Consider the following 12,522-nt stretch of genomic DNA (forward strand, 5'->3'; position numbering starts at 1 on the left):
GAACTAGTTGGGTTTCACAATGCTGATCTAAAAGTGTCACATTGACTCCATTAAACACAATTTGTTGTCGTTGTGGCTTGTCAGGTCAAACCTCGACTAAAACAGGATCCATTCTGTCAACCTCATATGAAACAGCAGTCTCGATGTATGGAAGCAATCCAGGAACCACCAGAGTGACTCTAGTCTAAAATAAGATTTACTCTGACAGGTGCTGTCCAAGAAAGAAACGCCTGTTTTAAAATGTCACATCTTCAAAACTGAGTGCCCAACAAGACAACGATGCCAAACACACAAAGTTGTTGATGGCTGTGCAAACATCTGTGGATTCTCTACGGCATGCTGCTGAACTTTGGTGTGTATTCAAGTCTGTATGTAAAGTCTGTAAGGTATTTTGGTGAAAGAAAATCTAAAAGGTCAAAATGGTCATCACCATATTCTTGTTTTCAAGAATCTCCATCTGTACGTATATGTTCTGTTTGCAATCCAACATTTAAGACTGATCACTAAGACATCATTGTATGATGATGATGGATGCATTCCGACGGAGCAAGAATCCAAAATATTAGAAAGTCTAACTGTAAGACAGGATAGCGTGATTGTGGTGACATAATATTTAAGCAGTTCTTCCTGAATAAAGGAGCAGAAATTGACAATACAGGTTTCTCTGTGCAGTTTTTTTTCTGACAGTGTCTGGTTTTAAAAATGTGATTTAAACTACTATAAGAACAAAAAAACGTTGGATAATTAAGGTACTGCAAAGATGCGTTGTTGCATTGTGTCTATTTAAATATCTATACAATATATAATGGCAAAATGTTCATTTCTCCAACTCTTCATCCCTAACAGAGAACTTGCTCTAAAATTATTGCACAACCTTGTCACGCCGAGTTTTGACCTGTCAGAGACGCTGTAGCAGTCGATGCACGACCTATTACTGCATTATCCTTCCGCTGAGAAATGTAGTCTGTACATTTTAAAATATATTATCACTCAATAAGATATTCATTTTGATATTATGTTATCGTGCAAAGTTAACGGCGGTAAATGCAATAATTCAGTTAATTTCCACTGATTTTACAGTAAAACTGAGCAGAAGAAATGTCAGCGAAAATAGTCCAGCCGCATTAAAGGCAGTTGGCGTCGCCATCAGCGATCTTTTCAGTCGCATGCTGAAGTGGTGAACGGATCATGTCTAGCGATTCTGCTGATTACAACAGGTAAAGAGCTCCATTTGGAGATTTTTCTGAGACGTAAACTAATATTCAACTGTACCCGAACGGCCGGAAGTGTTCAGTAAGTTGCATGACAACGCATTAGTTTATATCGAGGCAGTTAGGCCCAACTGCTTTCGGAGTGATTTGGTAGCTAGCGTAGCAGTTAGCCGCAGTGAAACACCAGTGCTATAAATTAACGTTGTGGTGCATTATTTGGATTAGTCGTTATGGTTTATAATTAACGTTAGCTACTGCGAACACTCGTCTTTCCTTACGTAGAAGATTTATTTATTTATTTATTAAAGTGGCGGGTGCTTGCGAGGGGAACCGCTGGCCCAGGATGCTTCTCGGCCTAGTTGTAGGTAGAAGCCACCATTGCCCGTACAGGCCCAATTATCCGACATATTGGCCATCAGCGATACAGGCGCACACACGGAACTCCATGTTGAAAGATGTGGAACACGCCCGAATTGGGGCTTGTGATTATTTTCTCCCGGGGTTAAACGGACCCGTCTGAGGTTATATAACCAAAAACTGTTCGGGCAGGTAGTAGACGGCCGGGTCGTTGAATTTGACACGTGCGCCCAGTGAGGCTCCGGGCGGTAGTAATGAGATCCTCTGGGCGTGACCCGGACCGCTCCGGGCACACGCGCCACACGTGCAATATGGCTTTTTCACTCAATGTGGCAGAGCCTCATTTCCCAGGGCCGCTGCCCCCTTCCCCTCAGTACCTCATAGTTTACTATTCACCTAGTGGCTAAATTATTCTATTGAAAAATTGGACACTGGTTCCAGAAGTATAACCTTTCAGGTTTCTTAAGCATAAACGTGTGTAACAGTTGTCAACCTGTTTAAAAGCACGTAGTTGTTTTGCTATGCAGTAGCACAAAATGTACTTCAGCCCGAATATGTGCTAGAAAGTGGTAGATCTGGGGATTTTTCTGATTCTTTCAAATGTTTCCACAGTAAATATTCGTGCACCAACAGAGAGCTGGTACTCATTCACAGTCTGGTATTGAATAAAAGGATTAGGGGTATACTTTATACATTAACTGATGGGATTAATTTTCAGTTGGGTTCAAAACGCAACACATTTTTGTCAGCGGCACTTCAGGATAAATATTAAATCGAAACTGATAGAATTATAATGTGTATAGGCAAAAAACCCTGATCGGTTAATTTCCAGTAATAAATGTAAGATATTTACTTTGGAAGTGCAGAATTTAAAGTGTACTTGTGGAAAAATATTACTAATTCCCCTCTGCTTTCCCAATACTTTACGTAAACTAACATGTTCTACTCCTTTAAACAAAAATATCCAAAATTGAGAACCAAAGGGTGAAATGAGATGTTAATACAGATAAAAAAGAGGGCTTCCTGTAGAAATGTTTTATTTTATTTTTTAATGGTGGTGATGAGGGAGCCTTCAGTACATGTCTGGAATCTTATGCATAATGGCCAAACTATCAATTCCGTTACTGTTTTTCAGCCTACTAAAATAATGGCCTCAATCTTTCTTCATTATGCCCAAGGTTCCAAAAGATGACTTAAGAAGGTGACAATATGTTAAAGTTAGCTTCGTTTTCACACACTTTAACTCAACCTTCCTTAGGTACGATTTTTTTCCCCTCTACTTCAAACTGGAGTTTTACTTCACTCTCGACAGAGGCGCAGCGCACAAGAGCCGGCTGTGTTGGTTTTGCTTTACATTTTAACATATTCTAAAACAAACTTCATTCTGAAGTTGTGCAGTCATCAATCTCATGTAGGGGAAACTCTGAAAATGTGATAAAGCTGCTTTCCTGAGCGACGTATTTATCAGATTTGTTTTCTCCCTAAACAGCTCAAGAGATAGAGACCATGGGGGGCCAGAAGGAATGGAGCCTGATGGTGTCATCGAGGTGAATCCAAAACACGATTTCTTCACTTCACTTTTAATGTAGGGACACAAAATGATTTCAGACATTTTCAATTGTTTTTTTTTTCTTCTTTCTTTCTTGTCAATTCAGAGCAACTGGAATGAGATTACAGACAATTTCGATGATATGAACCTGAAGGAGTCTCTTCTCAGGGGAATATACGCGTATGGTTTTGAAAAGCCGTCTGCCATTCAGCAGAGGGCCATCATCCCGTGCATCAAAGGTACAGGCATCGAGCTGAACACGGGGGCAGCACCTTGTGATTGAGTGAAGTGATGCTTAACCATCTTTCGGGACTTACCCAACATATGGGGATACTTTTTATTACCTTACTGATCACTCAATATCATCCGATTTAACGCTGACTTGTGTAGTTGTGCCTCTGTGTTGTGTGAGGATGCTCTATGAAGGGATATTAAATGTGTTTCCTCACCGTTAGGCTACGATGTCATTGCCCAAGCCCAGTCAGGAACTGGCAAGACAGCCACGTTTGCCATCTCTATCTTGCAGCAGCTGGACATAGAGCAGAAGGAGACTCAGGCTCTGGTGTTGGCTCCCACCAGAGAGCTGGCTCAGCAGGTATGCTGTTCCTGAGGTCATGTGACCTCAACAGTGTCTCAGACCTAGGCAGCATACTGAGGACACTGTTCAGATGCGAAGGTACCATCTTTTATGGATTTGTCACAAATTTCTGAACTTTTTTTTTTTTTTTTTTTTTTTGTTATTTTGTTTTTTAAGAAGATCTTTGTGTGGCTTGGTGTAGTCTCTGTCCATGGCTGCATTGACCTGAAAGATCCTTTGGCTGAGTTTCTTTGTGTCTGTGGAGAGCTTGAGTGATGTGATGGTATACCATCTTTCGGGACTGACTCTTGAGATGGAGAGTTCCTTTCTGACTTACTGATCACTGAGCAGATGTTGCAAACTCGTCTGGACAGCCAGTCTGCACTCGGCCGTCCTGAACCCGTGCTCCTCTCTCTCTCCTCCGCAGATCCAGAAGGTCATTCTGGCTCTGGGTGACTACATGGGGGCGACGTGCCACGCCTGCATCGGAGGCACCAACCTCCGCAGTGAAATTCAGAAGCTCCAGGCCGAGGCCCCTCACATAGTGGTGGGTACGCCGGGCCGCGTGTACGACATGCTCAACAGGAGGCATCTGTGTAAGCAACGCAGCCTGTAGCATTGTTGATTTGTCCTCTAATTGAGCACATTTGAACTGTTTTTATTTTATCTTTCAGCTCCAAAATGGATCAAGATGTTTGTTCTGGATGAAGCTGATGAGATGTTGAGTCGAGGGTTTAAGGATCAGATCTATGAGATCTTCCAGAAGCTCAGCACAAACATTCAAGTACATAACTCCAGATTTCATTCTGTCTCCTTTAAGCACCTGTCCTTTCATTCACTTCAGATCCAGGTTTAACTGGAGTTGGGTGATGAGGCTCAAAAGTAAAATTAGACCATTTTTTTTTTTTGCTCTTTGTTTTTCTAAAAAAAAATACAAATGACATTTTCAGAAAGAGACCTTCATTTCAAACATCCCTTTAAGTTGTATAATGGACTGTCTGGGCCTGGTTACATTGTAAGTATGAGAATATAGACACAATATTAGAAATATGGAAAATTTTACTTTGAGAAAAGTGTTTCACTGAGGAGGGGAAAGGCTTAGTTTGCACTTTTTGCCCCCATCAAAATAGATTAAGTTTGCATAATTGTTTCAAAGTTGGCTCCTGCTAACTTGATTATGTCAAAGGATGCAAAGTAAATCATTTTAAGTTTTTGTTTTTCTCGTTGGAGTTCTCGTTCAAATACAGTTTTATTCTTGTACTTAAAAAAAAATCTTATCTCGACCCAAATATTCCATCATAGTTAACCTGAATTTAAAGTCCTAACAAATAGACTCAAGAAATGCTTTGTGGGGAAAAATCCACATTTTCAAAAAACTAAATCTTGAACAAAGCAAAAATTTAAAACGTTAATAAAAATCTGTTTATCACCCAGCTCTGGCTTCAACCCTCATCTATCTTCTTTCCCAGTTTTTTTTTTTGGTAAGATTTTGTATTTACAATAATCTGCATTGCAATTGTCAGAAATTCTGTTTTGTTTACATTTGGTTAAAAATTGACCAGAAAGGAAAGTCCTTCCTGACTCCACTGGTCGTCCTTCTGCATCTACAGAAGTCTGCTGTAATTGTGTGACCCAGATGATCTGTTTCACGCAATAATGCCAGCAGAGTTTCACGCAGAAGGAGATCATTGTGCACCGAACCGCAAACGAGACGCCGCCGAACCTCTTTCTTAATGTTCATTGGCTGCGGTCTCGAGGTGAAGTGCTACAGCCAATCATCTGCGTCGCCTCCACTCTTAACACTTCTTCTCTCTCCAGGTGGTCCTGCTCTCTGCCACCATGCCTGCTGATGTGTTGGAGGTGACCAAGAAGTTCATGCGTGACCCCGTCCGCATCTTGGTGAAGAAGGAGGAGCTTACCCTGGAGGGTATCAAGCAGTTCTACATTAACGTGGAGAGAGAGGTTGGTTTGCACATCCGCCCTCTGTTCCATCCAGTCCACCCTCTTCTCTCCAAAGCACCCTGCTGAAACCGCGTGACCCGACCCGGCCCGGCCGGGTTTGGCTCCTGCGGCCGTGTAAGCATGGGTACACCAGGGAAGGAGACTAAAGTTCACGGGGTCGCACACGAGGCTGGGAGGGACCGCTTTCTTAATGTCCGCTCTCCTCAGTCTCAAGATCCTGTGTTACACATACTGTGTGTTTTAATTAGAACTGGACAGTAAATCAGTCGCACTTATGATGGGACTGGACAATAGGGCTGAAAAACTCAGTCAGTATCAATAATTATTGATTAGTTTTTGGTTTTTAAGTGTCTGAAATACTGCTCAACTTGTAAACTGTTTTACCCTCCATTTTCACTCCCTGCCATTTATTGCAGAAATTTGAAACTGCTGCTGCACAAATTGGCATACAAGTTGTTGCTAGGTAACCAAAGAGTGAGATAGTTGATGCCACCAACTATCTCAAGTTTATCTGGCTGTGAGAGGTTGAGCAGCTAAAGCCTTTCTTCTGCCTACATTTCCCAAAATACTTTTCATTCTGAATCAGTCATTTAACTTTCTTTTTCGTTACCTAGCAACAACCTGGTTTTCCCACCTGGCCTCATAAATGCTTTAATACAAACAGCAGTTTGCTGTCGTTTCAGATATTTGGAACCAAAAACTAATCAATTATCTACCAGCTGATATGAACCACTTGGTGTTTTTCTGCCATATGGTCCAGGCCTAGTTTGAACTCGCTGCAGCCAGTCAGGCTGCGGCCCGTCAGGCTGCGGCCCGTCAGGCTGCGGCCCGTCAGGCTGCGGCCCGTCAGGGTAACTAACGTGCATCTGTTCTGTCGGTCTGTAGGAGTGGAAGCTGGACACTCTGTGTGATCTGTATGAGACTCTGACCATCACCCAGGCGGTCATCTTCCTCAACACCAGGAGAAAAGTGGACTGGCTGACTGAGAAGATGCACGCCAGGGACTTCACAGTATCTGCTCTGGTATGGAGTCCCGCTAGCCCGTTAGCATGTTAGCTTGGTTTTTCCTCAGCTAACCAGCTGTTTAATTCACAGCATGGAGACATGGACCAGAAGGAGCGAGATGTAATTATGAGAGAGTTTCGTTCCGGGTCCAGCAGAGTGTTGATCACAACCGATCTTCTGGTCAGTATCAAAATGATGAACTATTACTATTATTATTCAGAAAAGCAACCCAAATGATTTAAAATGCTGCAGCAGTCAAAAAATGGCCAAGCAGGTGAAACGTTGGGAGATTAAGGCTCGTTCTCCACAGTGGGTTCCGCTGACGTGGGAACCTGCTACTTAAACACGGGCCACATTCTGAAACGTGAACTTTGCTGATCTGTGGGATTTGGTGCTGGTTTCACGACTGTGTCCTTTCTAGGCTCGTGGGATCGACGTCCAGCAGGTTTCCCTGGTCATCAACTATGACCTTCCCACAAATCGTGAGAATTACATTCATAGGTGAGTAGAAGCAGTTCAAGTTCTCCTCACACTATTTTATTTGTGTCAAGATTGCCATTTCAACAAGGTCCATGAAAATGTTATTTGCTCTTTAAATATGAACTATGTATGCTGAAACCTTGTCTTTTTCCACCAGTTTCAACTTCTCTTGTAATTCCAAACAATATTGCTTAAAAATGTGAAACTTTTCTGAAAAATAAGGAAGAAAATTGGTAATTTTAGGCTGAAAGAATCACAAAATGTCCTTTCCACATGGTGGAGGGACTGTGTTGAATCGCATAGCTTTGCTGTGGACTAAATCGGCTCCTCATCGTTCCCCAGAATCGGTCGCGGCGGCCGTTTCGGCAGAAAAGGAGTCGCCATCAACTTCGTCACCGAGGAGGACAAGAGGATTCTTCGAGACATCGAGACGTTTTACAACACCACTGTGGAGGAGATGCCTATGAATGTGGCCGACCTGATTTGAGCCCTGAGATCTTTTTTTCTTTTTCTTTTTTTACGCAGTGATAGCGATCGTCCACTTGCATTGTGCTTATATTATTCGAGGGGGAGAAAAAAAAAACTACTCAATGCTAAACCTTGGATCAGATTTTTGGTGTGCGTTAAAAGAGAGGTGACTCGTATGGTGGTCCCTCCTGGACAGTTGTAAGTTCTGACTCGTCGGCCGGCTGGTTGGAGCTACAGAGCCATGGGGCGTGTAAACATTAGGGTCCTTATCAGGTATTTCTTTTCATGTTTAAATAAGATGCGTGTATTCGATGTTCTCCACCGTTTAGTAACCTACTTGTGGACTAAAAGGTATAAGTGCTGTATAAAGTCTGCAAATTATGTTATGCTAACATATGTGCGATGTCTTGTGGGCCTGATTAATAGACACTTGTCATGTTATACTGTAGATTCACTTGCTTTTTTTTTTGTTGGTTTCTTTTGTGAATGTGTTTAATTTAAATGTACCATATATTTTTTTTAATCCCACATGCTATATCAGAGTTCCTTACAGGTTGGCCATATTTTGCTGCCGTGGTTTTACCCTTAACAGAGTATATTGCCATTTCCACTCCCCACTGACTCCTTCTTTTCTCTCTTGCAGTGTATGAATGTCTTAATAAACAGAAATTGCTGTAAGTAAATGTATTGTACTGCTGTTGTGTCCAGGTCGGTGAATGTGTGAGGGTCAGATCAGTTTTGTTTGTGGAAGATGGTGGTGTAGAGCTCCCTCTACAGGCCACCAGGAGTAAATCAGCTGCATTGTGTCTGTAGAATCTAAAAGTGGGTATTTTTTTTGCTGTATTTTGTTGAGGCAAAAATATCTCAATTTATGAAAGTAAACCCTAATTAAACTTTGCACTAATATTTAGTGATTTTTGTCGTACGTTTGCAGAAAGTTTACATTCTTTAGAGGTAAATATAACATGGTTAATGGATTTAAAACAGCAAACTACAGTCATGAATGGTACTGAATATGATTTAGTAAAATGTGTTCTTGTGACTTGCATGCTAATATTTTGGATTGGAATTATACAAGTCAGCTTTACCTACTTTTGACTTCTGAAGTCAACTAAATTCTCTACACTTTATCAAAGGCTTTAAAAATAATTTTGAAGAGGAACAGATAAACTTTTGTATCGTGTCTATAAGGTTAGGGTTAGGGTTAGGGTTAGTGTTAAATATTTGTAGTTTTTGTAACTACCATAAAGCTGGTGTTACGCAGTCAGGTCATCTGGGCCGAGAACAAGATTCCCGTTTGCTTTTATGGCCGAGCATAAAAGCAATAGGGGGGGAAATGGCGCCCCCCTGTGGTGCGCACAGTAGACGCACTGTAAAATGTTCCTGGAGAGTGAATACGGCATCTCATTTGGACATCATTTACAAGTTACGACTATGCAAAACTAAAGGGCTAAATCAGTATTCACTGAGATCTTTTCTTCTTTTACAACACCTCTGGACTGCGTTACCCACAATTCCATGGAACTACCTAAAGCACACCATTCGATGTGGATGTTGTGCGCCCTCTGCAGGCAAAGCAGAAGGCGCATTTAGCCTTTCCAACTGCAGCCAGAAAGCTTGCAGCTCTTTAGACACCAAGGGAACAAAACCTTGAAGTTTTAAATGCTCATTTGAACAAATATCTGAACAATTAAATATTACAATCCCTAGGTAGTTAGTATTTGCTTATGCAGAATCTTCAGTGTCATCCAAAGCTGAAAAAAAAACCCCATGAATCTTTCAGAGCTAATTTGCTTAAAAGATGTTTAATTTTTACACATAAATATAAATCCAATTGGTCTATATTGACCAATTTGATTCTTCTAATTTATTTTAATAATTCGGTTAAAAAGGTGACAGTTATGCACATGTACATGATCAACTCTTAATTTCTTGTAGCTGTGATGCACAAAGCAAAATCCTCTCAAGGCTGCAGTTATCCCAGCTGCATCCACACCTTAACATTTTTCTTCCACCCAACTTTCTAATGATTTACTCAAATACTCTGTAAACATCCTGCTTTTTTGAGGATCTTTTGCTTCTTACCCTCCTTTTTTTCTAAGACAGCGTGCCACTCAAGACCAGTTTATTTGTGTATTTCTGTCAGTCTTGTTTTCAGAGAGCCAAACGAAGGCAGAACATAAACAAACTGTTCTGAGTTCATTAATAATGTTGTTTTTGGTGTTTCATCATTTCCTGCAGGAGAGCAACCTTTTAAAAAGAAGATGCAGGATGTGGTGAAAAAGTCTTTGGCAGCAATTAAACCAGGTTTTTATGCAACAATACAGCACGTGTGACATTTAAAGGGGCAGGAGCCTATAACTTTTAAAGGGATAAAGTATCAAAAAAACATGTTTTGATTATTTACCTTACGAAGGCAAGATGATGTAAAATCAACTTCTTTTTTTTATTTTGCATGATGTTATAATATTATTCTCTCATCAAAAGCATACATGGAGAGTTGCTTAGATTGTTTCATGCATGTTTGAGAAATCCTTTGGTCTCCATGACAACCATTCAGCTGTGGAAAACACCTGGGAGGATGGAGCTCCGCCACTGAGTGTAACAAACGCTGATCCTCTGATCCTTCAGACTAGCCAGGAGCAATTAGCAAACACTTGGTGGCGCCAAAGGACTGTTGAGCTCATGATAGGAGCTTCTTCTCAGCGCAACTCTGGTAAAATCCTTGTTAAAGGGTTGATAGAGGAGCCATGTTGAGATGACTTCCTGAAGGTGGAGTTTCAAAAGGAGAAAAGAGTTTCTTAAAGAGACAGAGGCCCAATTTCAAGAAGCTAAACTAGGAAGTCAAATTTCTTTTTAGTTATATTTGATATGTATAGCATTTTTATAACAGCTGGAGTTAACTTGATTGTGCTGTAAAATGATTCTATGTGGCTGGAAGGCGCATAATATGGCCCCTTTCAGACCTTTTTCAGTCAAAACTCATTGAAATACGTGTTAAGAGGAATATTAAGGTCTCTGTCTCCTCAGTGCGTTTTTTAGTGGTCTGGAATGTGGTGGTTCATTTTCACTTTCAATCTTTCACTTCTGTTCAGTCAGAAGACGCTCTCATGCAGATCTGGTTCTCTGTGCAACAATAGACTGGAACGTGTCTGAGCTGTTCTGTGTAAATGAAGCTCAAGTGTCAGACAGGCTCAAAATTCAGACCATTTTCACAAAAACACTTTTTAAAAAGCAAAAAAGAACTGAAACGCACTTCCTGAATGAGTCATGTTTAGCCGAAATGCGTCAGAGAAACGACTGTCATTATCCAGAGGTCTGGATGGACGGGACGCAAAAAACATGTAGACATGTTTATAAGATATAAATATTAAAGTTTGAAAATGCACTCATCGACAAAAACCTGCAAATGTGACACACTGTGAGATGATGTTAGAAGTTCAACTTGGTTCTTCTATTTCTGCCCTGGTGAAAAATGTATGTACTAAATATGTTCAGGTTTAACACACTTTAAGTCAGACTAATCATGAGTATACTTCAAGATCACTTAGGATTAGATAACTTAAAGTGTGACATTTTGGAACAACTAGTTGTGTGCTAAGTGTATTTTAACAGTGTTTAAATTGTACTCAGTATACACTTTGTAATTTAAGTTGAAAATATTGCTTTTTGTGTAATAAAAATGTGCTTGATTAATATGTTTTGACTGTTTTTGTGATTTAATTACATTTAAAATTTTTGAATGTATTTTAAATATGTTGGCATGACATATTTTATATATTAGTAGTGGGAGTACAGTATGCTGCAATTACACCTTTGGTTCATTTTAACTGCTCATGTAGTAACTCTTTAGTTACGCAATGTCTTTTATTATCCTGCTTTGTCACGTTGCACATTACATGCTTCATACACTCCACAGCACTGCAAACACACATCAAGCACCAGAACACAGAAGGATCCATCACAACATGAAACTAATGACATTGTGCTTTCAATATATGACCATTTTGGTAACACTTTATCTGTGCATAAGACGGACATGATCATAACCCCGGCCAGCCAACTTTTAAAGCAACTAATCATTGAAAGTGTCATTATTTACCCAATGACACTGTGACAGTATCATAGTGTCATATGTTGACGCCCCGTCAAATAAAGTCTTACCCATATTTGTTCAAGAGCCAGTGACCTATCACAGAATAGTACAAATTGTCGATACATTCATTGTTTACAGACAACACGCCGATGTCGTCTGTACACAACTTAGGCGTCTATTTTTCTTCTCCTTCGTTTCATAGGCATTACACTGGAGAGCATTTGAATTATTGATGATTTTGACCAACACAGTACATTTCACACGCCGCAGGCCGTGAGCCCTGATTCATTATTAACCATAATGCCTTCACTTTGCTACTGAGATGACTGCGTTGAAAGGAACCGGTGAAGCGATGTGCATTAAAGGCACATTACCACGTCGACATGGTGAAAAGAAAAAATATATATATTTAAGGTATGGTACTTTACCCAAGTGGTCTGACATAGTAAAATGTGTACCTATGATTTCTTCACTGACCCGCCTCACCAGCTGAAGACGGGCACAGACAACCAGAAAGCCTGCAAAAACGAAGCAGACATGAAGAACAGATGCATGGAAGGACGGCGGTGCAGCAGCGTTGAAAATATATGTATAGTTGAAAAATGTTCTGTATTCGGCAAAAGAAACAAAAATACTTTATTTATGACATGGTCATTCCCAAGTGTTTGTTTTATTTTTTTATGGCTGTTTGAGAAATCCTTTAATCTCTGTGGCAACCATTCAGTCGTGCGAAATGGCTGCACAGAAAAACTGGTTGGACTGGTTGGACTGGTTGGACTGAGTGCCGCCTTCACAGAATAAACTCCTCCAAACTTCC

The 12,522-nt window shown here is 40.6% G+C and overlaps 1 protein-coding gene and 4 non-coding genes across 5 annotated transcripts; all 5 read left to right on the forward strand.

The window, feature by feature from the left end:
- Nucleotides 1-1,087: 1,087 nt before the first annotated feature.
- Nucleotides 1,088-8,519, forward strand: eif4a2 (eukaryotic translation initiation factor 4A, isoform 2). Its single transcript, XM_055033071.1, has 11 exons — nucleotides 1,088-1,217; nucleotides 3,058-3,115; nucleotides 3,224-3,356; nucleotides 3,573-3,712; nucleotides 4,122-4,290; nucleotides 4,369-4,478; nucleotides 5,513-5,656; nucleotides 6,542-6,679; nucleotides 6,752-6,841; nucleotides 7,083-7,162; nucleotides 7,484-8,519. The coding sequence occupies exons 1-11, from the start codon at nucleotides 1,189-1,191 to the stop codon at nucleotides 7,626-7,628; spliced, it is 1,236 nt and encodes a 411-aa protein (XP_054889046.1). The 5' UTR covers nucleotides 1,088-1,188; the 3' UTR covers nucleotides 7,629-8,519.
- Nucleotides 3,399-3,475, forward strand: LOC129362376 (small nucleolar RNA SNORD2). Its single transcript, XR_008606217.1, has one exon. It is a non-coding gene; the product is annotated as a small nucleolar RNA SNORD2 (small nucleolar RNA).
- LOC129362380 (small nucleolar RNA SNORD2) lies at nucleotides 3,965-4,040 on the forward strand. The gene has a single exon (XR_008606221.1). It is a non-coding gene; the product is annotated as a small nucleolar RNA SNORD2 (small nucleolar RNA).
- On the forward strand, nucleotides 5,288-5,467 carry LOC129362379 (small nucleolar RNA SNORA81). Its single transcript, XR_008606220.1, has one exon. It is a non-coding gene; the product is annotated as a small nucleolar RNA SNORA81 (small nucleolar RNA).
- On the forward strand, nucleotides 5,697-5,886 carry LOC129362378 (small nucleolar RNA SNORA81). Its single transcript, XR_008606219.1, has one exon. It is a non-coding gene; the product is annotated as a small nucleolar RNA SNORA81 (small nucleolar RNA).
- Nucleotides 8,520-12,522: the final 4,003 nt, after the last annotated feature.

This window comes from Poeciliopsis prolifica, unplaced genomic scaffold (assembly GCF_027474105.1).
Source record: "Poeciliopsis prolifica strain line A6 unplaced genomic scaffold, Auburn_PproV2 SCAFFOLD008, whole genome shotgun sequence".
NCBI classification, from domain to species: domain Eukaryota; kingdom Metazoa; phylum Chordata; class Actinopteri; order Cyprinodontiformes; family Poeciliidae; genus Poeciliopsis; species Poeciliopsis prolifica.

Excerpts from the sequence above, each read along its gene's own strand:
- eif4a2 (XM_055033071.1), top strand. The coding sequence starts at position 1,189 with ATGTCTAGCGATTCTGCTGATTACAACAG. Across the intron at positions 3,357-3,572 it reads CATCATCCCGTGCATCAAAG|GCTACGATGTCATTGCCCAA; the intron begins GTACAGGCATCG and ends CCTCACCGTTAG. Across the intron at positions 5,657-6,541 it reads ACATTAACGTGGAGAGAGAG|GAGTGGAAGCTGGACACTCT; the intron begins GTTGGTTTGCAC and ends GTCGGTCTGTAG.